This window comes from Dermochelys coriacea, chromosome 6, assembly GCF_009764565.3.
Source record: "Dermochelys coriacea isolate rDerCor1 chromosome 6, rDerCor1.pri.v4, whole genome shotgun sequence".
NCBI lineage: Eukaryota > Metazoa > Chordata > Testudines > Dermochelyidae > Dermochelys > Dermochelys coriacea.
This window is the reverse complement of record NC_050073.1, coordinates 4,634,564-4,659,180: the sequence shown is the minus strand read 5'-3', so window position 1 is coordinate 4,659,180 and position 24,617 is coordinate 4,634,564. Positions and strand designations below refer to the sequence as shown.

General features: G+C 58.1%; 3 protein-coding genes across 11 annotated transcripts in view; all 3 read left to right on the top strand.

Annotated features, from left to right (window-relative positions):
- Positions 1–24,617, top strand: part of LOC119856526 (zinc finger protein 572-like) — a 568,866-nt gene that overhangs the window by 205,318 nt on the left and 338,931 nt on the right. For 2 of the 6 annotated variants that reach the window (XM_043517283.1, XM_043517281.1), the window contains exons 1-2: positions 15,488–15,524; positions 16,472–16,473. The exons of 2 other annotated variants lie outside the window; for them this stretch is intronic. The gene's annotated coding sequence lies outside the window, so the exon portion shown is untranslated. Of the gene's footprint in view, positions 1–15,473; positions 15,525–16,471; positions 16,474–24,617 lie in introns of those variants that run through there. 2 more of the 6 variants (XM_043517282.1, XM_043517278.1) reach the window with 1 other exon arrangement.
- RNF40 (ring finger protein 40) lies at positions 364–10,695 on the top strand. 3 transcript variants are annotated; one of them, XM_038404026.2, is made up of 20 exons: positions 364–482; positions 808–1,009; positions 1,268–1,435; positions 1,927–2,092; positions 2,685–2,918; positions 3,037–3,158; positions 3,329–3,475; positions 3,719–3,793; positions 4,125–4,244; positions 4,445–4,624; positions 4,901–5,036; positions 5,364–5,485; positions 5,950–6,383; positions 6,490–6,607; positions 7,026–7,175; positions 7,338–7,550; positions 8,873–8,998; positions 9,546–9,686; positions 9,777–9,878; positions 10,044–10,695. In XM_038404026.2, exons 2-20 carry the CDS (start codon positions 878–880, stop codon positions 10,218–10,220), a joined length of 3,063 nt encoding a protein of 1,020 aa, XP_038259954.1. In that variant the 5' UTR covers positions 364–482; positions 808–877; the 3' UTR covers positions 10,221–10,695. The 3 variants fall into 3 exon arrangements, with proteins under 3 accessions (XP_038259954.1, XP_043373158.1, XP_043373157.1); XM_043517223.1 differs by having other exon boundaries at positions 9,546–9,878; XM_043517222.1 differs by having other exon boundaries at positions 373–482; positions 3,329–3,793.
- LOC119856570 (zinc finger protein 883-like) lies at positions 14,731–24,523 on the top strand. Of its 2 annotated transcripts, XM_038404218.2 has the most exons (4): positions 15,210–15,454; positions 16,970–17,127; positions 17,836–19,096; positions 23,558–24,523. In XM_038404218.2, the coding sequence occupies exons 2-4, from the start codon at positions 16,983–16,985 to the stop codon at positions 24,270–24,272; spliced, it is 2,121 nt and encodes a 706-aa protein (XP_038260146.1). In that variant the 5' UTR covers positions 15,210–15,454; positions 16,970–16,982; the 3' UTR covers positions 24,273–24,523. The 2 variants fall into 2 exon arrangements, with proteins under 2 accessions (XP_043373191.1, XP_038260146.1); XM_043517256.1 differs by lacking the exon at positions 23,558–24,523 and having other exon boundaries at positions 14,731–15,454; positions 16,973–17,127; positions 17,836–20,397.

The following is a 24,617-nucleotide window of genomic DNA, read 5'->3' as shown; positions in this document are numbered from 1 at the left end:
GGCTGGTTCCCATGATCCAATCATAGAAAAAAAGAACAGGAGGACTTGTGGCACCTTAGAGACTAACAAATGTATTTGAGCAGAAGCTTTCGTGAGCTACAGCTCACTGCATCGGATGCATGATGGATTAATAAATGTGTTACTCTCTAAGGTGCCACAAGTCCTCCTGTTTTTCTTTTTGCGAATACAGACTAACACGGCTGCTCCTCTGAAACCAATCATAGAAAGTCTCTTTCACCTCTCAGCCAATCTCCAGCCTGTCTCTAACATCAGCCAATCGTCGGCCGGGACTTTCGTCGCCTAACCCCGCCCCTCCCTCGCTCTCATCCAATGGGAGAAGAAGGGAAAAAAAACTCCTCCCGCGCATGTGCAACGGAATGTAGGGGGGCGGGTGTTGGGAGTGTCAGGTCAGCGCATGCGCAGTGGTGTGGCTGGGGGTGGGCCTGGCACGGGAAGCTGCTGGGAGTAGGAGCGCGAGGCAGGTGAGCGGCGGGGGAGGGGTAGCGAGGGGGTGAGAGAGGCAAAAGGGGTGAGCGGCGGGGGTCGGAGGTGAGAGGTGACAAGGGAAAAGGGGGTCGCAAGGGGGTGAATGGTGGGGGAGGGGTGGCAAGGGGGTTGGGGAGGCAAGGGGGTGGGGGGTTGGGTGGGTTGGGGGATTTAAGGGGTGCCATGGGGTTGGGGGGGTGAGAGGTTTGGAGATAGCAAAAGGAGATGAGGGGGGTTGGATAAGAGTCCAGGGGGTGCTGGGGGGCAGAGATGATAAGGGTAGGTAGGTAGGTTTCTGATCCCTCTCTGTTTTCTCTCCAGGTGAGGTGCAGCTCCTGGGCTGATCCCCCGCCCCCAGCTGCTGCTTCCAGAGCCCCCGGCCAGCGACGTCATGTCGGGGCCGGGGAGCAAGCGGGCGGCTGGGGATGGGGGCTCAGGGCCCCCTGAGAAAAAAGCCAACCGGGAGGAGAAGACGACCACCACCTTGATCGAACCCATCCGCCTGGGGGGCATCTCCTCCACGGTCAGTGCTTGGGGTAGGGACTGTTGGGGGCAAGAGGGGTTGGTGGATGGAAGGCATTTGGGGAGGTCAAGAGAAACTGGGATCATGGAAGGGAATTGGGAACCCTGATTGGGCAGGTGGGATGGGGGTGTGGCGATGCTGGGTGTAAGTTGGGGAGAGCAGGGTAGGGGATTGAGAAGTGGGGGAGGAGGCTGCTGCGGTGGTGGTGGGGGTGGCAGGGAGCCAATGCTGACCCCCCCCCCCGTTGATCCCCCCCAGGAGGAGATGGACCTGAAGGTGCTACAGTTCAAGAACAAGAAGCTGGCGGAGCGGCTGGAGCAGCGCCAGGCCTTTGAGGACGAGCTGCGTGAGCGCATTGAGAAGCTAGAGAAGCGCCAGGCCACAGACGATGCTACCTTGCTCATTGTCAACCGTTACTGGAGCCAGGTGAGACCCCTGACCCTCCCCTGGCCATGGCCCTCTCCCCACGATCTTTCCTGCCGCCTCCCGCAACTGTGCATTCCACACCCACCCCTCCTCTCCTCCCGGCCACAACCCTCTGGCCGTGCATTGCACTACCCTGTCACAATGCCTCATCACCACCACCATGCCCCTGCCACACATCCCCCACCCTGCCTCGTTGCTTATCGTCATCTGCAATTGGAGAGCCACCTCAGCATATCTCCCAGTGACCACAAGAGGCTGCCTACAGTGAGACCTTGGCCTGCTGTACTCTAGTGGGGTTGAGTGATTGGGGGCTGCAAGCCAGGACATCTGGGTTCTTAGCTCTGTTACCACAGTCTTCCTCTGTCCCTCCCAGAGACCTTCCTCCTCGGTGTACGTCTCCTCTGGTCAGTGGAGGGAGGGTACAGGTGTTGTATCCTCTCCCAAACCTGAGCTGGGCTGACACCCCCACCCCCATCTCCATCTCCCTGCAGCTGGATGAAAATGTGCAGGTCCTGCTGAGAGGCTATGATGGGGACTGTGAGCCCCCACCCCCCGCAGCCCCTGCTGCCCCCTCTGCAGAGGAACCCAGGCCAGAGCCAACAGGACTGGACCCTGAGAACACAGCCAGCCCTAGTACCGAGGGCCCAGATAGGACAGGTGAGCATGGGAGAGGTACCAGGCTGCAGAGGGCGCTGCACTGGTCAGGGGTGGTGCTGCACTAGGGCAGGGGGTTCAGCGGGTTGGGGGCATTCAGCAGGGGGTGCTCTCCCCTCGCAGTGATCGTAACATGGCACTAAACCAGGGGTGGGCAAACTACAGCCCACAGGGACGTGGTGACGACTGCTTCTGGGAGCAGTGAGGTGCCAGGGCAGGCAGGAAGCCTGCCCTCACCCCAGTACGCACCGCTGCCACCCTGGAGCTGCTCTGGTAAGCGGCGCCGGCTGGAGCCTGGACCCTGAACCCCTCCTGTACCCCACACCCCAGCCCCCTGCCCTGAGCCCCCTGCTGCACCCTGCACCCATTCTGCACCCCAACCCCCTGCCCTGAGGCCCCTCCCATACTCCACACCCCTCCTGCACCCCAGTCCTTTGCCCTGAGCCCCTTTCTACACACCGCACCCCCTCCTGCACTTCCTCCCGCACCCTTGCCCCAGCCCTGCATGCAATTTCCCCACCCAGATGTGGCCCTCGGGCCAAAAAGTTTGCCCACCCCTGCGCTAAACCCTTCTCTGTTCTCCCTACCCCCGCAGAAATGGCTCTACCTGTTGCAGCTCTGTCTACCCCCTGGAAGGCCGGGGGGCTCTTGCTGAACGAGCCAGCCCTGTCATTCCTGGCCACCCTGGCCAGCAGCAGCAGCGAGGAGATCGAGCTGCAGCTGCAGGAACGCATGGAGTTCTCCAAGGCCGCCGTGTCCCGTGTGGTCGAAGTCTCCAACAAGATCCACCGGCGCACGGAGGAGCTGTGCCAGAAGATCCATGCCCGTGGTGAGCCGAATGCCAGAGTTCCATCCTGGCCGTGGGAGCAGAGTGAGATCTAGGGGGTTAGAGTTGGGGCACTGGGAGTCAGGACTCCTGGATTCTCAGAGGTGTGACTCCTTTTCAGCTGACTTGGACCAGCTGGATGAAGCGCTGAAGTCCTTGAACAAAGAGCTGATGAGAGAGAATCAGCGGTTGCAGGACTTGGCGATGCAGCTGCAGGAGAAACACCACAAGATCTCGCTGGAGGTATGAGTCGGCTCTCAGGGCAGAGGGGCTGGCTGGCTGGCTGGCACAGGGGTAGGGAATGAGTCGCAGGACCTTTCCCTTCTGGGGGCACTGGCTCTGACCGCAGGGTCAGGGGCTATCTGGCCTGGAGTGAATCCAGCCCCGCACATCCATGTCTCTTCCTGGCGTAGTACACAGAGCTGCAAGACAAGGTGACATCGTCAGAGACCAAGGTGCTGGAGATGGAGACGACGGTGGAGGATCTGCAGTGGGACATCGAGAAGCTGCGCAAGCGTGAGCAGAAGCTCAACAAACACCTAGCTGAGGCGCTGGAGCAGGTGACCTGCCCCATGTCCAAGGCTTCCCTCTCCTCATCCCCCAAGGCCCCTTTCTGTGTCTCACTGCTCCCATCTGGCCCCATTGCAGCTGGAGCCATAGTTTCTCTGCCGCTTGTATCTGAGTCTCTCTCTCTCCCTCATCCCCCATATCGGGGGCTCGCTGCCACATTTGCCCATTCCTCAGAGCACTTGGGAGGCCTGATCGGCGTGGGGGTGGCTGACTCTCTTTCTGGCCTTTTGCAGCTGAACTCCGGTTACTACGTGTCAGGCAGTTCCGGGGGCTTCCAGGGCGGGCAGATCACGCTCAGTATGCAGAAGGTGAGGGGGCAGGGGGAGCTGGGGACTTGGGAGGGGCAGGGATCTCTGGCACTTGGTCGGGGGAGGTGAGGGTCTCAGTGGGTGGAGTCCCAATGCAGAGAGGGGCGGTGGTCTCTGGCAGTGGGATGGGGGAGTCCTGGTGTAGGGAGGGGTGGGGGAGTCTGGCCCTGAGGTTAGAGAGCATCTTCATGCTGGGTGGGGTGGGGTCCTGGTGCAGGAAGGAGCGGGGCTGGGAGGGTGGGGTCTCATGGCATGTGTTGAGACAGCCGCTGGGTGGGGGTCTCGAGGCGGGTGGGAGATAGCCTCTGTCATCGGAGCCCTCTCTTGGCAGTTTGAGATGCTGAACGCGGAGCTGGAGGAGAACCAGGAGCTGGCCAACAGCCGCATGGCTGAGCTGGAGAAGCTGCAGCAGGAGCTGCAACAGGCTGTCAGGACCAATGAGAAGCTCAAGGTAACGAGGTGGAGGGTGGTGCCCCTTGGAGCCAGGCTGGGAGGTGGGCCCTGGCTGGGAAGGGTGGAGGGCGGCAGGCTTGGCGGTCGGACCTGGGCAGGAGGGGTGGTGCCCCCTGATGCCAGGCCTGGAGGGAGATGTGGGGAGGCTGACTGGGGGTGGAGGGCGGTGCCTGCGGCAGTGACACCCCGTGACTGCAGGTGGCGCTGCGGTCGCTGCCTGAGGAGGCGGTGAAGGAGACCCTGGACTACAAGGTGCTGCAGTCCCAGTTCTCGCTGCTCTACAACGAGAGCCTGCAGGTGAAGACCCAGCTGGACGAGGCGCGGGCCCTGCTGCTCACCACCAAGAACAGCCACCTGCGCCACATTGAGCACATGGAGGTGAGGCTGGGGGCAGGAGTCACAGTGGGGGCGGGGCTTTTTGGGAGGGGCGGGACCTGTGAGGGGAATGCGCCACACCTTTTGTGCAGAGGGTGGTTACTGTTTTGGAGGGCCTGTGCCATGTTGGAGGGTACCATTTGTGGTGCAGTGCCTCATTGTATTAGGATGTATCCCTCCGGCCGGGGGTGCTCACCATGCTGCCTGCAGGGAAGCCAACAGGGGTTGGGGGAGAGTGATTCCTCCCCCGTCTCTCACCCTCTGCCCGCCCCATTGCAGAGCGACGAGCTGAACCTGCAGAAGAAGCTGCGCACGGAGGTGATCCAGCTGGAGGACACGCTGGCTCAGGTGCGAAAGGAATACGAGATGCTGCGCATCGAGTTCGAGCAGAACCTGGCTGCCAATGAGCAAGCGGGTGAGAAAGAGACACTTCCCGCTCCCCCATGCCTGGCCCCGTGGTACGGGCCGGCATGGTGTATCGCCCGGCCCTGTGCGTAACTTTGTGGTACAGCCCAGTGTGGAGTGCGTGCCTTCTCCATGCAGTGTAGCCCAGTGGGATGGGCAGGCTCCTCATAAGGGAGCTCTGTCTCTGTCTGCTGGAAGCTTCCCTCACCAGTCCCCTGCCACCAGCCACCTACCCCCCACGGCAGATGCACCCCGTTTTTCAAGTGCTTCCCCCGCCCCCGTCCTGTGAAAGCAGGTTCCTCATTCCCCTGTGTAACCCTGCCCTTCCCCCCCCCAGGTCCCATTAATAGGGAGATGCGCCACCTGATTAGCAGCCTCCAGAACCACAACCATCAGCTGAAAGGAGACGTGCAGCGATATAAGCGCAAGCTGCGTGAGGTGCAGGCTGAGATCAACAAGGTGAGAGATCTGCTGGGGAGGGGTGCGCTCAACGATCTACTCTGGGGAAGGGGAGGGCTTGACTGGAGGAAGGGCAGGGAGGGATCCATTTAAGGAGGGACAGGCGGCGTTTAGGGATCTGCTCTGAGGGGCAGAGACAGATCCACTTGAAGTGTGGGGCTGCATTTAGAGATCCATTTGGGGCAGGGAAGGATCTGTTCTAGGGGAGAGGCTTGCTTTAGGATCCCCTTGGGGGGCCTGGGAGGGACCTGTGGGGGAGATGCAGGGTTTGGGGATCGGCTTGAGGGGGTTGGGGAGGGATCGGTTGGGGAGGTGCGGGGATTGGCTTGGGGGGTTCGGGGAGGGATTGGTGTGGGGTTTGGGGATCGGCTTAGGGGGGTCGGGGAGGGATGGGTTGGGGAGGTGTGGGGTTTAGGGAATCTGCAGCCCAGGTGCCTCACTCCGACACTCTCTCTCTCTCCCAGATCCGAATGCAGTCAAGCGGCTTCCCCTGCGGCTCAGCTGTGCTGCCCCCCGCACCTGGGCCGGAGGAGCCGGTGGGCGTGGTCCCAACCGTGGCGGTGAAGGAGGAAGAGGGGGGCACCCCTGCCCTAGAGGTGAAGAAGGAGCCAAAGGAGGCAGTGGTGGCTGTGGTGAAGAAGGAGGAGGCAGCGCCCCTGCCCGAAGGGGGGGTGAAGAAGGAGGAGGAGGAGCCACTCCCACCGGCTCCCCAGCCGCTCCCCCCTCCTCGCATCAAGGAGCCACCAGAGCGCCCCAAGGGGGGCCGCGGGGGGGACCGGGAGCGCTCGCGGGACCGCGACAGGGATGGTTCAGCTCGTGAGCGCGACCGCCAGAAGAGCAGTGATGACCCCAAGAAGAAGGACTCAGACCTGCTTAAGCAGCTACGCATTGAGCTCAAGTGAGAGAACCCAGGCGTCCAGGGGAAGGGGGTGGGGGGAAGAGTTCGTGGGGGGGGGTCCCAGGCTGGCTGTGGTGTGCAGGGCCTTGATTCCTCTCCCCCCCAGGAAGGCCCAGGAGAGCCAGAAGGAGATGAAGCTGCTGCTGGACATGTACAAATCAGCCCCCAAGGAGCAGCGGGACAAGGTGCAACTCATGGCCGCTGAGAAGAAGACCAAGGCCGAGGTGAGTGAGACCCTTGTGGGGTTGGGGGGCCTGGAGGGTGGGTCTATGGGTAGAATGCAGATTGAGGGGTAGGGTTTGCCTCTCTCTCTGTATGGGCGGATATGGGACAGTGACCCCCGTCTTTCTGCTCCCGGCAAGTGGAGTAGCTGCGGGAATGGTTATGGGGTTGTGACACCATATCTCTGCTTCCTGCAGCTGGAGGAGCTGGGGGGTGGTTATGGGGTTGTGACACTATATCTCTGCCCCCTGTAGGTGGAGGAGCTGCGGGGGGCTATGGGGCTGTGACACCATCTCTGCCCCCTGTAGGTGGAGGAGCTGGGGGCGTGGTTATGGGGCTCTGCTCCCATCTCTCTGCCCCCTGCAGGTGGAGGAGCTGGGGGGGATCTATGGGGTGTGACGCCATTTCTGCCCCATGCAGGTGGAGGAGCTGCGAGGGCGGGTGCGGGAGCTGGAGGAGAAGGAGAAGAAGGAGAGCAAGAAGATGGCCGACGAGGATGCCCTGCGCAAGATCAAGCTGGCAGAGGAGCAGATTGAGCACTTGCAGAAGAAACTGGCTGCTACCAAGCAGGTACTGGGGTGGGGGGTGGCTAGTGGTGGGAGGTTCCCCTGAATGCAGCGGGAGATCTGGCAGGATTGGGGGACACTGGGGGTGGGGCTGGGCAATCTGGCAGAAAGGATTTACTTAGCGGGGAGGGCATCCAGGCCCCCCTGACCTCATGGCCTGCTTCAGGAGGAGGAGGCCCTGCTGTCGGAGATGGATGTGACGGGCCAGGCCTTCGAGGACATGCAGGAGCAGAACATGCGCCTCATGCAGCAGCTGCGTGAGAAGGACGATGCCAACTTCAAGCTCATGTCGGAGCGGATCAAGTCCAACCAGATCCACAAGCTGCTGCGCGAGGAGAAGGACGAGCTGGCAGATCAGGTGCTGGCTCTCAAGTCACAGGTAGGGGGTGCTGCAGGGAGTGGGATGGGGGGCTCAGTAGTAGGGTTGCCAACTGTGTAATCACACAAATCCAAACACCCTTGCCCTGCCCGTTCTCCAAGGCCACACCCTCCTCACTCCATCCCCCCCCCCCCCCCTGAAGCTCGCTCTTCTCCCACTCTCACTCATTTTCACTGGGCTGGGGCAGGGGGTTAAGGTGCAGGAGGGGACGTGGACTCTGGGAGGGAGTTTGGGTGTGGGAGGGGGCTCAGGGCTGGGGCAGGAGGTTGGGGTGAGGGGTGCAGACGTTGGGATGCAGAAGGGGACTGGGACGGGCTTGGGGTGCAGGAGGGAGTTTGGGTGCGGGAGGGGGCTCACGGCTGGGGCAGGGGGTTGGGGTGCAGGAGGGGGTGTGGGGTGCTGGCTCTGGGAGGGGGCTCAGGGCTGGGGCAGGGGGTTGGGGTGAGGGGTGCAGACTCTGGGATGGAGTTGGGATGCAGGAGGGGGCTGGGACGGGCTTGGGGTGCAGGAGGGAGTTTGGGTGCGGGAGGGGGCTCAGGGCTGAGGCGGGGGGTTGGGGTGTGGGAGGGAGTGTGGGGTGCTGGTTCTGGGAGGGGGCTCAGGGGTGGGGCAGGGGGTTGGGGTGCTGGAGGGGGTGCAGTCTACAGCAGGGCGGCGCTTATCTCAGGCGGCTCCTAATGGGTGGCGCAATGGGGCTAAGGCAGGCACCCTGCCTGCCCTGGCCCCTTGCCACTCCCGGAAGTGGCTGGCATGTCCCTGCGGGCGGCCACCAGGGGGCTCTGTGCTCTGCCCCGCCTGTAGGCACCGCCCATGCAGCTCCCATTGGCCACAGTTCCTTGCCAATGGGAGCTGCAGAGTTGGCCCTCGGGGTTGGGGCAGTGAGCAGAGACCCCCCGGCTCCCTCCTCACAGGGGCCGCAGGGACGTGCTGGCTGTTTCCAGGAGCGATGCAGGGCCAGGGCAGGCAGGCAGCCTGCCTTAGCCCCACTGTGCCGCTGGACTTTTAGCGCCTAAAATCTCCCTGTTTGGCTTCAGTAGCCTCCAGGAGATAGAGCCCGATTCCGGGAGACTTCTGGGAAAACCGGGAGGGTTAGCAACCCTAGCTCAGTAGGGAGCGCTCTCCCCACACAGGCAGTGTGTGCCTCAGTGCGGCACTAGGGGGCACTGGGTTGCACAGAGCAGGATGGGGGTTCAGCAGGGTGGGCCTGTGTGGTTGGAGTGGGGGTTCATTAGGGGGTGCTCTCCTCTGGCAGGCAGGGGGCGGGGGCAGCTGGCTGGCTGCGAGTCGGCTGGTGGCACTCTCCTGACTGGGCTGCGTTGCAGGTGGACGCCCAGCTGCTGGTGGTGCAGAAGCTGGAGGAGAAGGAGCGGGTGCTGCAGGGAAACCTGGGCACGGTGGAGAAGGAGCTGACCCTTCGTAGCCAGGCCCTCGAGCTCAACAAGAGGAAGGTGAGTTGGGGGGCAGGGCTGTGGGCTGGGGACCTGGGTGCGGGGGTTGATGAGGGCGATCCGTGGCGGAGGGGGGTGGCAGCGGTGGCTCTTTTGCATCCACAGGGCAGTCTCCTGGGAGAACCCTTATTTTTTGGCTAAACTTCTGCTGCCTCAGCCCAGCCTTCTTCCGCTCAAGACTCCCTCTGCTTCCTGGTCTGTCATAGGGTTCACAGGTGTGGATCCCAGTGTACCCGATCTCATCCCAGATGCTTGGCCAGGTCTCATGCCTCTCTCCCCTAAGAGTCATCTGCCCAGTTCCGCTCAGTGAGTGGGGAAACTGAGTCACACATGTTGGTTATTAAAATACAACAAATATGCCCACGTTTGTTGGTGATGCTGTTGGAGAGAAGGTACCAGCATCTGGATGGGCTGTGTGGCTGAGGGGGGAAGCTGGCAGTGCTGTGGGGTGTTCCCCAATGGGAGCACTATCATAGGGGATGATTACAGTGCCGGAGGCACTGTTCAGGGGGAAGCTCGCAATGATTGACATTCCCTCCTCCCGCAGGCGGTGGAAGCGGCCCAGCTGGCCGAGGACCTGAAGGTGCAGCAGGACCACGTGCAGTGCAAGCTGAAGGAGATCCAGGCCTGCATGGCTGAGAACCGCGCTGCCAAGGAGAAGGAGTCCTTCAACCTCAAGAGGGCCCAGGTAGGAGGCGGGGGCCTGTGGGGCATACTGGGGGGATGGGCAGGGGAGGGCCCAGGCCCTCTTGCTGACTGGATCTTCCCTGCACCCCAGGAGGACATCTCCCGGCTGCGGCGCAAGCTGGAGAAGCAGAAGAAGGTGGAGGTTTACGCCGACGCTGACGAGATACTGCAGGAGGAGATCAAAGAGTACAAGGTGGGCAGGGGGCAGCTGCGGGAGGAGGGGGAAGCCTGGCACAGGAGCCAGGCGGGTGTGGGGCAGGCACGAAGCTTGGGGAGGGCCTGTGCTCAGGCTCTGGGGTTGGGGGGAAGGAAGCCCGCCCCCCCACTAACAGGGTCTGTGCCCTCCCCGCCCCCCTAGGCCAAGCTGACCTGTCCCTGCTGCAACACACGCAAGAAGGACGCGGTGCTCACCAAGTGCTTCCACGTCTTCTGCTTTGACTGCGTCAAGACGCGCTACGACACCCGGCAGCGCAAGTGCCCCAAGTGCAATGCTGCCTTCGGCGCCAACGACTTCCACCGAATTTACATCAGCTGAGCGCCAGCAGTCCCTCTTCCCACCCCGTCCCCTAGCCCAACGTTCCACAGATCCACCCCCTCCAGGATCCACACCGCGGTCCCCTCCCTCCTGCCCTCTGCAATCCGCTCAGCAGGTGCTGCTAGGATTCACTTGACCATCCCTGAGGATCCCACCCAAATGATGTCCGATCCCCTGAGGATCTGCTCCTCACAGCTCTCTGGATCCTCCCCCAGGCTCTGCTCTGTGCTCACTCTCTGGGTTCTGCTGGGGTCTGCTCCCCTGGGGCTGGTCTCCTCCCTCTGATATTTGAACCCCGGTGAGAGCCCTGTTGTGCTGAGAGGATGCCCTTGGGGGTGGGCAGGGCAGCAGCTGACTGTGTGTGTGGTGGGGTGGGGACTGTTCATTCTATTTGGATTTTATTTTATTTTTAAATACTATGTTTGGTTATGTGGGAAATAAAAATTGGAGAGTCCCACCGGGGCCAGATCCTCCAGCCTGGGAGCGTCTGTATCGGTGCTTGGGGAGGGGAACCGGGGGAGGATCACAAACATGGGGCTTTGGGTCACACAGGAAGCTTTTAGGGTACATCTACACTGCAATTAAAACCCTGCGGCTGGCCCGTGCCAGCTGGCTTGGGCTGCGGGCTGTTTAATTGCAGCATAGAGTCCCAGCCTCGGGCTGGAGCCCAGGTTCTAGGACCCTGTTTTTTAATCAGACTATCACGTGCTACCAAGTCAAAGGCCTTACAGAAGTCTAAATATATCAACTTTGTCAGTCATGCTGGTCATCTCATCTAAACAAAGTTATCAACATTTGGCTGGATCTGTTGTCCGTAAACCCATGGTGCTTGGTATTAATTACATTGTTTTCCTTTATTAATGGAGTCCCCCCATCAGCTGATCTGTTATCTTCAGTGGGATTGAGGTTGGGCTGAAAGGCCTATGATTATCCAGGTCATCCTGTTTACCCTTTTAAAATATCAGCAAAACTTTTGCAAGTGGTCAGACAGGGCACTGCCAGGTGGCAGCTCGCAGCTTCCGTGCTCCGGGGGAGTGGGAATGGGGTGTGCCTCCTTTTCCAACCTGTCAGCACTGGAGAGTTGGGAGCTGCTGAGCTGAGATGGAAGGGTTGTCCCATGACCCCAGAGTCTTCATCCACGCAGTGAAATTTAAGGGGAATGCTGCATCCCATCAGCCGCCTTGCTGCCATGATGGCTGAGAGGGGCTGGGGTGGAGACCCTGTCCTTGGGATGGTGCTGTTCCATTCATGTGGCCCTGCTCCCTTCCCAGAACTGGGGCAGAGAACCCTGGAGTTGAGTCCCAACCCACAAGGCCCCACTCCCCTCCCAGAGCCATGGATAGAACCTGGGACTCTTGACCTCCTCCCAGCTGACTCAACCTCATTCCCCTCGCAGAGTTGAGGATAGAATCATAAAAATGTAGGACTGGAAGGGACTTTGGTAGCTTGTCCAGTCCCGTGCACTGAAGCACCTAAGTATTATCTAGACCGTTCCAGACAGGTGAGTGTCCAATTCTGGGTGTTCTTAAAAACCTCCAATGACGGAGATTCCACACCCTCCCTTGGTAACCTGTTTCAGTGTTTAACTACCCTGCAGGATTTTTATCCTAATATCTAACCTAAGTCTCCCTTGCTGCAAGCTAAGCCCATTACTCTTGTCCTGGCCTTAGTGTATAAGGAGAACAATTTGTCACCCTTCTGTTTGTAACAGCCTCTTACATACTTGAAGACTGTTGTCATGGCTCCCTTCACTCTTCTCCAGAAAAACTCAGTTTTTTTCAGTTGTCTTCTAGACCTTTAATCATTTTTGTTGCTCTGCTCTGGACTCTCTCCAATTTGTCTACATCTATCCTGAAATGTGACCAGAACTGGACACAATACTCTATTTGAGGCCTAATCAGCGTGGAGTAGAGCGGAAGAATTACTTCTCGTGTCTTGCTTACAACACTCCTGCTAATACATCCCAGAAGTTGTTTGCTTTTGCAACAGTGTGACACTCTTGACTCATGTTTAGCTTGTGACCCACTATGACCCCCGGATCCCTTTCTGCAGTACTCCTTCCAAGGCAGTCATTTTCCATTTTGTATGTGTGCAACTGATTGTTCCTTCCTAAGTGGAGTACTTTGCATTTGTCATATTGAATTTAATCTTATTTATTTGACTATTTCTACAGTTTGTCAAGATCATTTTTAATTCTAATCTTGTCCTCAAGTGCTTACAACCCCTCCCCTCTTGGTGTCATCTGCAAACTTTGTAAGTGTACTCTCTATGCCATTGTTCAAATCATTTATGAAGATATTGAACAGAACCGGACCCAGAACTGATCCCTGTGCGACCCCGCTTGATATGCCTTTCCAGCATGACTGTGAACCACTGATAACTAGTCTGAGTACTGTTTGCCAACCAGATGTGTATTTACCTTATAGTAGGTTCACCTAGGCTGTATTTCCTTAGTTTGCTTATAAGAAGTTCATGTGAGACAGTATCAAAAGCCTTATTAAAGTTGAGATATGTGACATCTACTGCTTTCCCCTCCCAATCCACAAATCTTGTTATCCTGTCAAAGAAGGATATTAGGTTGGTTTGATCATGAATTTGTCAAAAACAAATCTTTTGTCTGTTACTTATTACCTTTTTTTCTAGGTGCTTACAAATTGAGTGTGTGTTGGCTCCATTATCTTTCTGGGTACTGAAGTTAAGCGGACTGGTCTATAATTCCCTGGGTTGCCCTTATTCCTCTTTCTTCTGATAGATATTGTATTTGCCCTTTTCCAGTCCTCAGGTATCTCTTCCATCCTCTGAGTTTTCAGAGATAATCACTAATGGCTCAGATCTCTTCAGCCAGTTCCTTAGGTATTCTAGACTTACCTCATCAGGCCCTGTTGACCTGAAGACATCTAACTTACTTCATAACTTGTTCTTTCCCTATTTTAGCCTCAGATTCTACCCCATTTACACTGATGTTCACTATGTTAGATGTCCAGTGACTGCTAACCTGTTTGGTGAAAACTGAAACAAAAAGAGCATTTAACACTTTGGCCATTGCTGTGTTTTTTATTGTCATTTCCTCTTCATTGAGTAATGACCCTACCCTGTCCTTGGTCTTCCTCTTGTTTCTAATGTATTTGTAAAATGTTTTCTTATTACCCTTTATGCCCCTAGCTAACTGAATCTTGTTTAGTGCCTTGGCATTTGTAACTTTGTCCCGACATGCTCTCATCCTTTGTAATTTGACCTAGTTTCCACTTTTTGTATGACTCTCTTTTGAGTTTCAGGTCTTTGAAGATCTGGTTAAGCCAGGGTGGTCTCTTACCACACTTCTCTTCTGAGCCTGGGGATAGTTTGCTCTTAATAATGTCTCTTTAAAAAAAATGCCAATTCCCCTGCACTTTTTTCTCTTAGACTTGCTTCTCATGAGCTCTGAGCTGCCATTTCTGAGTTTGCTAATGCCTGCCTTCTTGAAGTCCATTGTTTTTTTTATTCTGCTGTTTTCCCTCCTACCATTCCTTAGAACCTTGAACTCCATCTTTTCATGATCATGTCAGCTGCCTTCCACATACAAATGCTCAACCAGTTCCTTCCTGTTTGTCAGAATCCACTCTAGGACAGCCTCTCACTTAGTCGCTTTTTCCACCTTCTGCAATAAAAGTTGTCTCCAATGCATTCCAAGAACTTGTTGGAAAATCTGTGTCCTTCTGTATTATTTTCCCAACAGCTGTCTCTGTAGGTGAAGTTCCCCATTACCGCTAAGGTCTGGTCTGTACTACAGACTTCTGTCGGTATAACTTCATCCCTCAGGGGTGTGAAAAACCCACAAGTCTGAGTGACGAAGTTACACCAACCTAACCTGCCGTGTACACAATGCTATGGCAGCAGGAGATCTTCTCCTGTCGACATAGTTACCACCTTTTGGGGAGGTGGATTAACTATGCTGAAGGAAGAGCTCTTTTCTTTCATCTTAGATGCAACGTTTTAAGTGGGCGTTTGCCCTAAGTCTTGGGCTTGGGATGATTTTGTTAGTTGCTTAAAAATAGCCTCCTCCATCTCTTCCTGGTGTGGTGGTCTCTCGTAGACCCCTACCATGACATCACCCTTATCTTTTACTCCTTTCATCCTTTCTCAGAGACTTTCAGCAGTCTGCCTCCCTTCTCTCTTAATCTCAGGGTAAGTGTATATATCTTGGATATCCAAGGCACCACCTCCTCCCTCTTTCCCCTGCTGGTCCTTCCTGAACAAGCTGGACCTGTCTATACCAATATTCCAGTCATGTGAATTGTCCTACCAAGTCACTGTGATGGCCCAAGTGTGATTATTCACTAATATTTTTAGTTCTTCCTGTTTATTCTCCATACTTCTAGCATTAGTGTACAGACATCTAAGAACCCAGGAGTCCTGACTCCCAGGCCCCCGATCTAACCCACTAGACCCAGAGCTGGGGACTCCTTGAGCAACATAAGGTGAGTGAGTGAAGTTCTGCTCCTAGGCTCCAGTTGGTCTCATTGGGGCTGGTTTCTGCTGTTCCATGAACCCCCCCGGGCTGTGGATGAACAGGTCAGGACTGACCCAGGTTTCAGCACCTCTAGCAGGGCCGGGGCTAGACTTCTGCAATGCCTCAGATCGCCCCCAGGGGCTGCTGCAGGGAGTACACAGCACCCCCTAGTGGCGCATTTGGGGCCAGCACTGACTGCAAGGGGAGAGCGCCCCTTACTCAGCTCCCACCCCGATCTCGGCGCAGTGCCCCCTTAGCACCACTCTGGGGCCAGCACTGTCTGTGAGGCCCCCTCCTGCGCCCTCACCCCTCTTCGACCCAGATCCAGTGACCCTGCTGGGCGTAGGAGCTGGTGGTGCAAGTAGCCCTGGGTTTCAGGACACGTGCTAATGCCCCCCATGCCCTGGCTGTCATCTCAGCTGGGCTGGGAGTCGAGGGCCATGCTCGCAACCCCCCCCCCCCGCCCCAACACACACAATGGGGCGATTCCTAGAGGGGATCAGGAACTATTGCAAGGAGGGGACGGAATAAGGCAGGGACCTTCCTGTTCCCAGCAATCCCCCGGCTTGTGTGGTGTGTGTGTGAGCCTGGCAGCTGGGAGGGGAGCACACAAAGAGACCCGCTGCCACCCGTGCCTCGGGGCCGCGTCTCCGGCTGCAGCCCCGGCCCCGGGAGGGGATCGCCCCGGCGGGGGCGAGAAACAGCAGCCGAGGCAGGAAATCGCTGCCCGGAGGAAGCGGCCGCGGTGAGGAGGGGATCGGGGCTGGGACCGGAGAGACGCCCCCGCCCCCTGCCAGCTCCGGGGCAGCCCGGGGGTCTGTGCAGCTGAGTCCAGCAGGGTCCCCAGCTCCGAGGCAGCGGCGGGGTGGGGCTGCGGATGGGAAAGATGCTAAACCCAGGTGATCTGGCCAGAGGGGGGTCCCTGGGAGCAGAGGAGAGAGCGCGGCGATGGGTGCACAGCCCCCCCCGGGCATATGGCCCTTAATTCCAGCTGGAAATTGTGCAGAAGCCGTGTTTAAGTAACTCCCCCAGGCCTGTACGGAATGGTGCAGCAATGGAACCCAGGAGTCCGGGATGTGGGGGGACTCTGGGTATTTGATCTTCTCCCCCGCCTCCTGGTTCTCCAGGCCCCAGGGATTTCTGTGTTGATGGTGTCTGCCTCCTCGAATTGGCATGTGTGTTGCGGGTAGCGGGGTCGGGGCTGGCTGAAGGTTTGAGCACCCAGGGGGATGGGTTGAGAGAAGTGCATGAGCTGGATGGGGCAGCTCGACGACTTTAACGTTTTACACATCATCATTAGGTTTCAGAGTCGATGCCCCCATTGAGAAGAGCGGAGGCAATTCATGCCTTTCAGGGCAAGTCTACACTATGACCTAAGTACAGCCCTTGCAATAGTTGAATCGGTTTTACATGTCCACACTACGCTCCTTGTGTCAGCGGTGCACGTCCTCACCAGGACCTTATTAGCTACGAGCGTGGGGTATTGGGGGATAGTTTCCTAAAGGCAGCAATGGTCGATGTAAGTAACGCAGTTTTTACATGGACACTGTGTCGACCTAACTACAGTGACTTAAGCGCTACGCCTCTCACAGAGGTGGAGTTATTAAGTCGGTGCAGTGGGCGAGTTACATCGGTGGGAGCTACATTTTAGTGTAGACGCTTACAGAGCCAGATTGATGTATGCTGCCTTACGTCAACCTAACTGTGTCGTGTGGACCAGGCCTCAGCGTGATCAGTTCAGGCTCTCTGCAGACTCAGGCAGATGTTGGGTCATGTTCTCCAGATTTTCTGCGCACCTGTGACATCTAGAAACATGGTTTTCCCTTAGTGAAAACCAAGGCTCTACAGCTAATTGTGCATTCTGGGCACTTGATACATGTCTCTTCTGATCTCTGGTTTCATCTTATTCGATGCCTAGCCTATCTCAATTCAGAAGTGATTAAATTAAAACCTTTACCATGGAAACTCATTGAGACCAACAGCTCCTTTCTAGGGCCAGATAATGCCCTGGGGCAGCTGTGGAGCGTTCTGTGTGGGGCCTGCGACATGCGGAAGTGGAATCAGCTGGGAATAAAGTAACGTCTTGTTTCTGTAAATTGTCTCAATGCCAACTATCGGGCTAGGGGGTGTTGACTGATGGTGCTGTGATTAGGTCCCATCTTAATTAAGCTTTTGGTTAAGGGTCCCTCTGGAAGTGGGGTGCTAACCGTGGATGGCACCTGTATGAGAAGGGGAAACCTAACAATGTGTTTGAATTCAGCAGCTCACTCCACATGACTGGGATCATGTCTGACCCTGCCCCTGCCCCAGGATTCCCAGACCCGGCCGGGATCTCCCGCATGGAGCAAGGGGAAGAGCCCAGGGTCTTGGATCTCCAGGGCTCTGAGGAAAGGGAGATCCCGAGAGGTGCCTACACAGGTGAGGAATGAATGACACCAGCTTAGAGACTGGGAGTGAAGGGAAAAGCTGGTTTCCTAGCAAAGCCATTGGGATCCCCCCTCCAGTTTTCCACTCCCCCATTCCTGTTACTGTTTGACCCCATCCACAGCCATGTGCACAGCAGTGGGGTCGGGGGGGGGGGAAGACTTGGGCTCCAACTCCTGCACTCTGTGGGGCCAGATGCCCTCCCTTGCGTCCTCCAATGCTCAGCACTGCCTCTTTCTGCTCCCCCCATGACAGCTGGGAAACCCCAAGGGCCACTGAGGAACCTAAAATCTCCCCAGCAGCATCTCCCTGAGCAATGCCCCCCACATTCTGTTTCCATAGAGATGGGATGGGGAGATGTGAAAGGGGCTAGACCCCCATCACTATGGTTACAGGTGGGTCCTCTTGGCCCCATCCCTATAATTACTGGGGTGCGGGGGCAGGGTGATATATGTTCTAGGCCCCATCTCTGTGGTATGGGCAGGGAAGAGCAGAGCAGAGCAGATCTCACTGTGAGTTGGCAGGGCAGCAGTCTTGGGTCTCCTGTGGCAGCTGGGCCATTGGGGCAGACGTGGCCTCTCCTCTCCCTTCTTGCGAAGGCTTGGGGGGAATTCAGCTTCCTGCCCATCAGCTTTTCTGCTTTGCCAGCCGCTGTCTCCCTTGGCCCAGGAATGAGCCCTGTCTGGATTCTCTGTCTCCTAGCATGTGCCAGGATGGAGGAGAATCCCCAGCGGGAAGGGCCTGCAGGAACGGAGTCTTATGGGAGCCCCAAGCAGGGGGAGGGCCGGCCCGATTGGGAGACAGTGTGCGAGAGCCCCCTGCAGGAGATCCTAGTGCACCAGCGCACCCACATGGGTGAGAAGCCCTACAAATGCCCCGAGTGTGGGAAGAGCTTCCACCAGAGCTCCCACCTCATCCGGCACCAGCGCATCCACACGGGGGAGCGCCCCTACAAATGCGGCGAGTGCGGCAAGGCCTTCAGCCAGAGCTCACTACTGACCCGCCACCAGCGCACCCACACTGGGGAGAGACCCTACAAATGTCCTGACTGCGGGAAGAGCTTCAGCCGCGGCTCCAACCTCAGCCAGCACCAGCGCATCCACACCGGGGAGCGCCCCTACAAGTGCACTGAGTGCGGGAAGAGCTTCACGCTCAGCTCCCACCTGATCCGCCACCAGCGCACGCACACGGGTGAGCGGCCCTACAAATGCAGCGAGTGCGGCAAGGCCTTCGCCGAGAGCTCCCACCTGCGCCAGCACCGCCGCACCCACCGCTGCGAGCCGCCCTACAAGTGCCCCGACTGTGGGCGCGCCTTCGCCCTGAGCTTGGACTTTGTGCAGCATGTGCGGGAGCACACGGAGCGCCGCCCCTATCACTGCGGGGCCTGCGGGCGCTGCTTCCCCCTCAGCTCGGCCCTCTCGCAGCACCGCAAGAGCCACCACCGCCCCCCGGCCGCCCCCAAGGCCCACCCGTGCGGGGTGTGCGGGAAGGTGTTCAGGAAGAGCTCGCACCTGGTGACCCACCGGCGGGTGCACACGGGCGAGAAGCCCTTCGCCTGTGCGGAGTGCGGGCATGGCTTCAGTCAGAGCGCCGACCTGGCGAAGCACCGGCGCACCCACACCGGCGAGCGGCCCTACCACTGCCCCGAGTGCGGCAAGAGCTTCAGCGTCTCCTCCACCCTGGTCAAGCACCAGCGCAGCCACAAGGGGGAGCGGCCCTACCCCTGCCCCGAGTGCGGCAAGCGCTTCAGCCAGAGCTCCAACCTCATGCAGCACCAGCGCAGCCACCGCGGGCACCGGCCCTACCGCTGCACCGAGTGCGGCAAGGCCTTCGCTCAGAGCTCGGCCCTCCTGCAGCACCACCGCACCCACACCGGCGAGAAGCCCTTCGCCTGCCTGCAGTGTGGCAAGGCCTTTAGCCTCAGCTCCAACCTGCGCCAGCACCGGCGTACGCACCGCGAAGACACCGGCCCTGCCTGGGGAGCGGCTGGGGGAGCTGGCCCGCTCGGACACATTCAGAAATACCTTGGCTGACCAGGAGGGGACACGGGAACCCCAAGGGGGTGTCCCTGGGAGGGGAGGGGATTTAAAGCAGGGAGGGGGCTGATAACCAGGACTCCTGGGTTCCCTGGGGGTAGAGTCTAGTGGTTACAGCAGGGAGCTCGGAGTCAGGACACTTGGGTTCTTTCCCTGACTCTGGAAGAGGAGTGAGTCCATGGGGGTGAGAAAGAGGGACAGGGAGACAGGACTCCTGGGTTCTCATCCTGGCTCTGGGAGGAAAGTGGGGTCTAGTGGTGAGAGCAAGGTGGGAGACAGGACTCCTGGGTTCTTCCCCTGGCTCTGACACTTGCTTTTGTGCTCTTGGGGGAGTCTTTTCCCCGTCTCTGCCTTAGTGCCTCATCTGGGAAAAGGGGACAGTGCTGCTGACCCACCTTCGGGAACGCGCTTTGGGATCTAGGGCTGAAAAGTGTTGGCTGGGAACTCAGCGTGATACATAGGCTCATCCGAAGGGGATCGGAGTGGAATGAGGGTGGGGATGGATGGGTTATTTAGAATTCATGTGGAGGATGGGGGAGGAGGCAAATAAGAGGGTGGGGAGGGAGGTTTGGGTCGGGGTGGGGACTCCACGGAAGAAGAGGTTTTGGGGGAATGTTGGAGAAAGAAAGATTCGAGTTTCTCCCTGGTGCCCTGGGAATCCCATCCGTACTGGAGCTGGGGGAGAAGTGCCCCAGTTTGGGGGCCTCTCCTGCTCTCCTACCCCCCACTCAGCAGGGATCATTAACTCTTGCAGGCCCATCCTATCCCCTAACGCCTGTGCACGTCCTGGGCGGGGGAGACCATCCCTTCACTCTCCAGAATCTGGCTGCCTCTGGACTCTGCTCCTTCACCTTTCACAGGGGCCAGGGGGTTCGGGAGCTGTGGGGGGCGTGTGAGACTGCTCGGTACAGTAGAGGCTGCTCCCTGAGAGGCTGGACAAATGGATACACCCAGATGGGGGCAGCCTGTCTCCTTCTCTCCAGCGCCTGGCTCCTCTCTTTGCAGCGCATGGAGCTGTTCATTCAGGAGCCTAGTGACACCTGGGGAACATCCCCTCCTGGCCTGGAGCAGACAGAGAGCTTCCCAGAAGTCAGTCTGGCCCCAGCCCAAACCCTCTGTTCCCAACAGGTGCCTGGATCCTGCTCCCCTGCTGGATTTTGTGACCGACGGAGTCTCTTGTTGTGTTAGCAAGTTGTAACTGTAGGAAATAAACTCCCTTCCTTTGTGATTTGCCTCCCCCCGTGTCTGTGCTGTGGACCCCGTCTTGGGGGTCAGAATGGCCCTGGATGGACGTGTCGCCATGGAAGCCCAGAAGCTGCTTGGGCTCCCAGATGGGCCAGGAGGCTCCCAGTTTTGTGGTGGGGTCCAGACTATACCGATAGAGACCTCAGGGAGACCTCCCAGACTGTAAGGCCCCCTCCAGGATTCTAAACCATAGAGATTCCTGGGAGACCTCCCACATTCCAGAATGGAACTCCTCCAGAATTCTAAACCATAGAGACCCCTAGCAGCTCTACCCAAGCGTAACCCCATCAGGTCTCCAAATCAAAGAGACGCTCACGAATCCTCCCACCATGTAATCCTTTCAGGACTCTAAATCATAGCAACCCTCAGCAGCCCTCCCAGACTCCTTCAGGATTCTAAACCCTAGAGGTGCTTGGAAGATGTCCCAGAGTGTAACCTCTGCAGGAGACCAAATAATAGAGACTCCCCAAGAATGCTTCTAGATTGTAACACCCTCCAGGGCACTGTACTCTCGAGCAGTGTTTCTCAATGACCAGTCTGTGGACCAGTGCTGGTCCCTGAGAACTCCCCGACACAGTCTAGGAAGGCAACAAGCCGGTCCCTGGGATCAAAAAGCTTGAAAATACCTAGATCAGTGCAGGTGCTAGCCCATTGGGTGCCCAAAGTAAAAAATGTTTGGTTCCCCCCAATATTAAAACAAGCAAATAGGGGTCCCCCTTGAGCTGCTCAGGGTCCTAAGCCATTGCTTAGTCTGCTTACGTGCAGCACCAGCTCTGCCCTAGATCATAATGCTCCTCAACCCTTAACCATAGAGAGATGGATAGTGACATGGCTAGATTGGTACTACATAGGTGGTCACTCTGGCCATATTTCTGTGGCAAGGCTGGAAGAGAAAACTGTATCTCTGTGGTTACTAGACTCCTGGAGGGTGCTTGGAAAACTCACCATAGAGACCCTGCCCTGGAGTTTCTCCCAGCTGGCCTACAACCCTGGACAATGCTAGTACACTGGGTGACATAATGGATAGAGTGGACTAATGCAGGCAGCCACTGTTAACTACATCTCTGTGGCCGCAGGGTGGCAGTGGGGGATCAGTGCTTTACAGTCAGGGAGGCCTTGAGGTGGTGGTCGGGTGGGCAGAGCCAAACAGGAATTGGGGCGGGGGGGAAGGAATCTATATTATGTAGATAAGTCAATGCCTATTAATCCAACATGTATACTGCTATTGCATACTTCTCATGAGATGCCTGGATCTCTGGTCCCACAGACAGGGGACTGACCTAGGGGATGTTGGTTTGCCTCCCCAGTCTCCTGGGGAGAGATGGAAACATCAGACAGGGCAGGGCAGAATCCCCACCCTCAGTGTTGCTAGCTCTCTTGATTTTCATGAGTCTCATGATCATTATTTTTCCTTAAAGCCCCAGCTCCTGGAGTCAAGTGGAGATGCAATAATTTCAGCCTTCATTCTTACAGAAAAAGTATGTTTCTAGCCCTCATGGCTGTGGAGAAAGCTTCAACATGTGACCCCGTGCAGCCTAAAGACTCACAAAGCAGAAGGCAAAGAAAAAGACCCCCACATCTATTATTTTTACCTAATCTCATGATTTTGGGTGAGCCTGACTCTTGATATTTGAACATGTGGGGTTGGCAATACTGCTCACCTTCCTTGTTGTCTGCCTCTCACTGAAATTTAGCAGGGGGCTTCCCCATCCTGGTTATGCTTCAGACACCCCAACAAAAGAGCCTCTGTTGCATTATGAGTGGGTGTAACAGACCCCAACCAGTAGGGGGCAGCACCCCCAAAAGGAGAAAGGCCCCATGACCCATTCCCCACCTCCCTGAACCAGCCAGTCCCCTGCCCTGGCTGGGGCTGGATCAGGGCTAGTGCCCCTGATAGTGAGCCATAGCTTTGTCCTTTGGACATTCACTTTGTTCTCAGTTGTGCCTCCTGGCGCTCCCTGTCCCTGCCAGGCGAACACTGGGGCCCGTTACAGCTCCCCACCCCCCTCATGAAGACGCAAGAGGAGGTGGGGCAGAAATCCCCCAAGTGGCCAACCCTGCCCAGGGTGCATTGCAAAGGGAAACTGCATTTCCCAGAGTCCCTTGCAAAAGGGACAGACCTAAGAGTGGGACAGGCTCCCAGCCCCAGCCCGTTCCCACCCCGTTAGTTCCTGCCCAGAGCGGCAGGTGCGGAGCGGGGTCCCTGCCCCGGGGGTCCCAGGCGCCGGTGGGGCTCCCGCGGGGCGTGGCGGCTCCTGGAGGAAGGGCAGAGGCGGCTCTACGGGGACGTCCCGCAGGAGAACAACCAGGCTCCGATCTCGCCGGGTGAGGCGCTGCCCCGCGGGGATCGACGGGCTTTGATGGCCCCGGGGCTCGGGGCTCTTCCCCGCTTAGATTTCTGGGGGATCAGCCCTGCTGCCCCCAGGCCCAGCAGCCCTGGGACCGTCACCCCACAGTGCGGAGCCCGGGTGCCCCCAGCAGAGAGCGGGGCCGGGCTAAAGCCAGGGCGCGTTCTCCGTACCGAGACCTCGGGGGAAATTTCACCGAGCCCCGTCTCACCTGTTTCCTTCCCCAGAGCAGGAGTCCCCGTCCCGGCCGGGATCCCCCGCATGGAGCCAGGGGAAGAGCCGCGGGTCCCGGATCTCCAGGGCTCCCAGGAACGGGAGACCCCCAGAGGCGCCCCCACAGGTGAGGGATGAGCCACACCGGCTCGGAGACTCTCCCAGAGTGAAGGGAAAAGCTGGGATCCCAGCAAAGCCGCCGGGAGCCCCCCAGTTCTGTCTCTTCTCAGTAGCGTCCCCAGCAGGTCCCAGTCCTCCCGGATCCCACCCCGGCAGGAGCTCTCCCCTCCCCTAGCCTTTCTCGGAGGGCTCAGCTGGGATGTTGGGGCAGCCCCGGCCCCCTCCTCTCCCCTCAGGGAAGGATTTGGGGGATTCGCTTGCTGCCCATCAGGTTTTCTGCTCAGGGACAAACCCCTTTACTGCCCCCCTCTCTCCCCAGCGCAGGGAACGAGCCCTGGCTGGATTCTCTGTCTCTCTCCCAGCAGGTGCCGGCATGGAGGAAGAGAATCCTCAGCAGGCAGGGCCTATGGGAGCAGAGCCACACGGGACCCCTGAGCAGGGGCAGAGTCAGGGTGGGATGGGCCGGCCCTACCAGTGCCCCGAGTGCGGGAAGAGCTTTGCCCGCAGCACCCTCCTGATCCGGCACCAGCGGATCCACACAGGCGAAAAGCCCTACAAGTGTGGGGAGTGCGGGAAGAGCTTCTACCAGAGCTCCAACCTGGCGCAGCACTGGCGCACCCACACTGAGGAGAAACCTTACAGCTGCCCTGACTGTGGGCGCGGTTTCCGCCACAACGCCCACCTGGCGCAGCACCGGCGCACCCACACTGGCGAGCGCCCCTTCCCCTGCGCCCAGTGCGGCAAGGCCTTCAGCCAGCGCTCCAACCTGCTGCAGCACCGGCGCACCCACACCGGCGAGCGCCCCTTTGTCTGCACCCACTGCGGGAAGGGCTTCGGCGACAGCTCCAACTTGCTGCAGCACCTGCGCACCCACACACCGGAGAGACCCTATCAGTGCCCTGAGTGCGGGCGCAGCTTCCGTCACGGCAAGCATCTGACCCAGCACCGCTCCCTGCACACGGGCCAGAAATCCCACTGCTGCCCTGACTGCGGGAAGGGCTTCAACTGGAGCTCCCACCTCGCCCAGCACCGGCGCATCCACACTGGGGAGCGGCCCTACCAGTGCCCCCAGTGCGGGAAGGCATTCACACAGAGATCCAATCTGTTGCAGCACCAAGCCCTCCATCGCCCTGCCCAGGACCTGGCTGAGCAGCTGCAGATGAACCATGTGGCTTAGGGATGGCTGGGGTCAGAGGTCATGCCAGAGAGGAGAGGGACCCGCCTCTCAGCATCTGCCTGGGGTTAAAGGTCTGACGATGTCCGACACCCAGTACTCCTCCACAGCATGGACACACCAACTGGACCCCACTTGGACATGCTGCCAGGGAATGCAGGGGTGGGTTAAACAAGTTCCCAGAGCGGACTTATATACTGGAGAGGAGAGCTGGGGACATCATTAATAAAGGGTATAAAGCAGTGGTTCTCAAACTTTTGTATTGGTGACCCCTTTCACACAGCAAGCCTCTGAGTGCGACCCCCCTAATAAATTAAAAACACTTTTTTACATATTTAACACCATTAT

Coding starts and splice junctions, on each gene's coding strand:
- RNF40 (XM_043517222.1), top strand. CDS start 878: ATGTCGGGGCCGGGGAGCAAGCGGGCGGCTGGGGATGGGGGCTCAGGG. Junction 3,794..4,124: donor TCACGCTCAGTATGCAGAAG/GTGAGGGGGCAG, acceptor CTCTCTTGGCAG/TTTGAGATGCTGAACGCGGA. Junction 6,608..7,025: donor AGAAGAAGACCAAGGCCGAG/GTGAGTGAGACC, acceptor TGCCCCATGCAG/GTGGAGGAGCTGCGAGGGCG.
- LOC119856570 (XM_038404218.2), top strand. CDS start 16,983: ATGACTGGGATCATGTCTGACCCTGCCCCTGCCCCAGGATTCCCAGAC. Junction 17,128..17,835: donor CCCGAGAGGTGCCTACACAG/GTGAGGAATGAA, acceptor TCTGTCTCCTAG/CATGTGCCAGGATGGAGGAG. Junction 19,097..23,557: donor CGGCGTACGCACCGCGAAGA/CACCGGCCCTGC, acceptor GGGTGGGATGGG/CCGGCCCTACCAGTGCCCCG.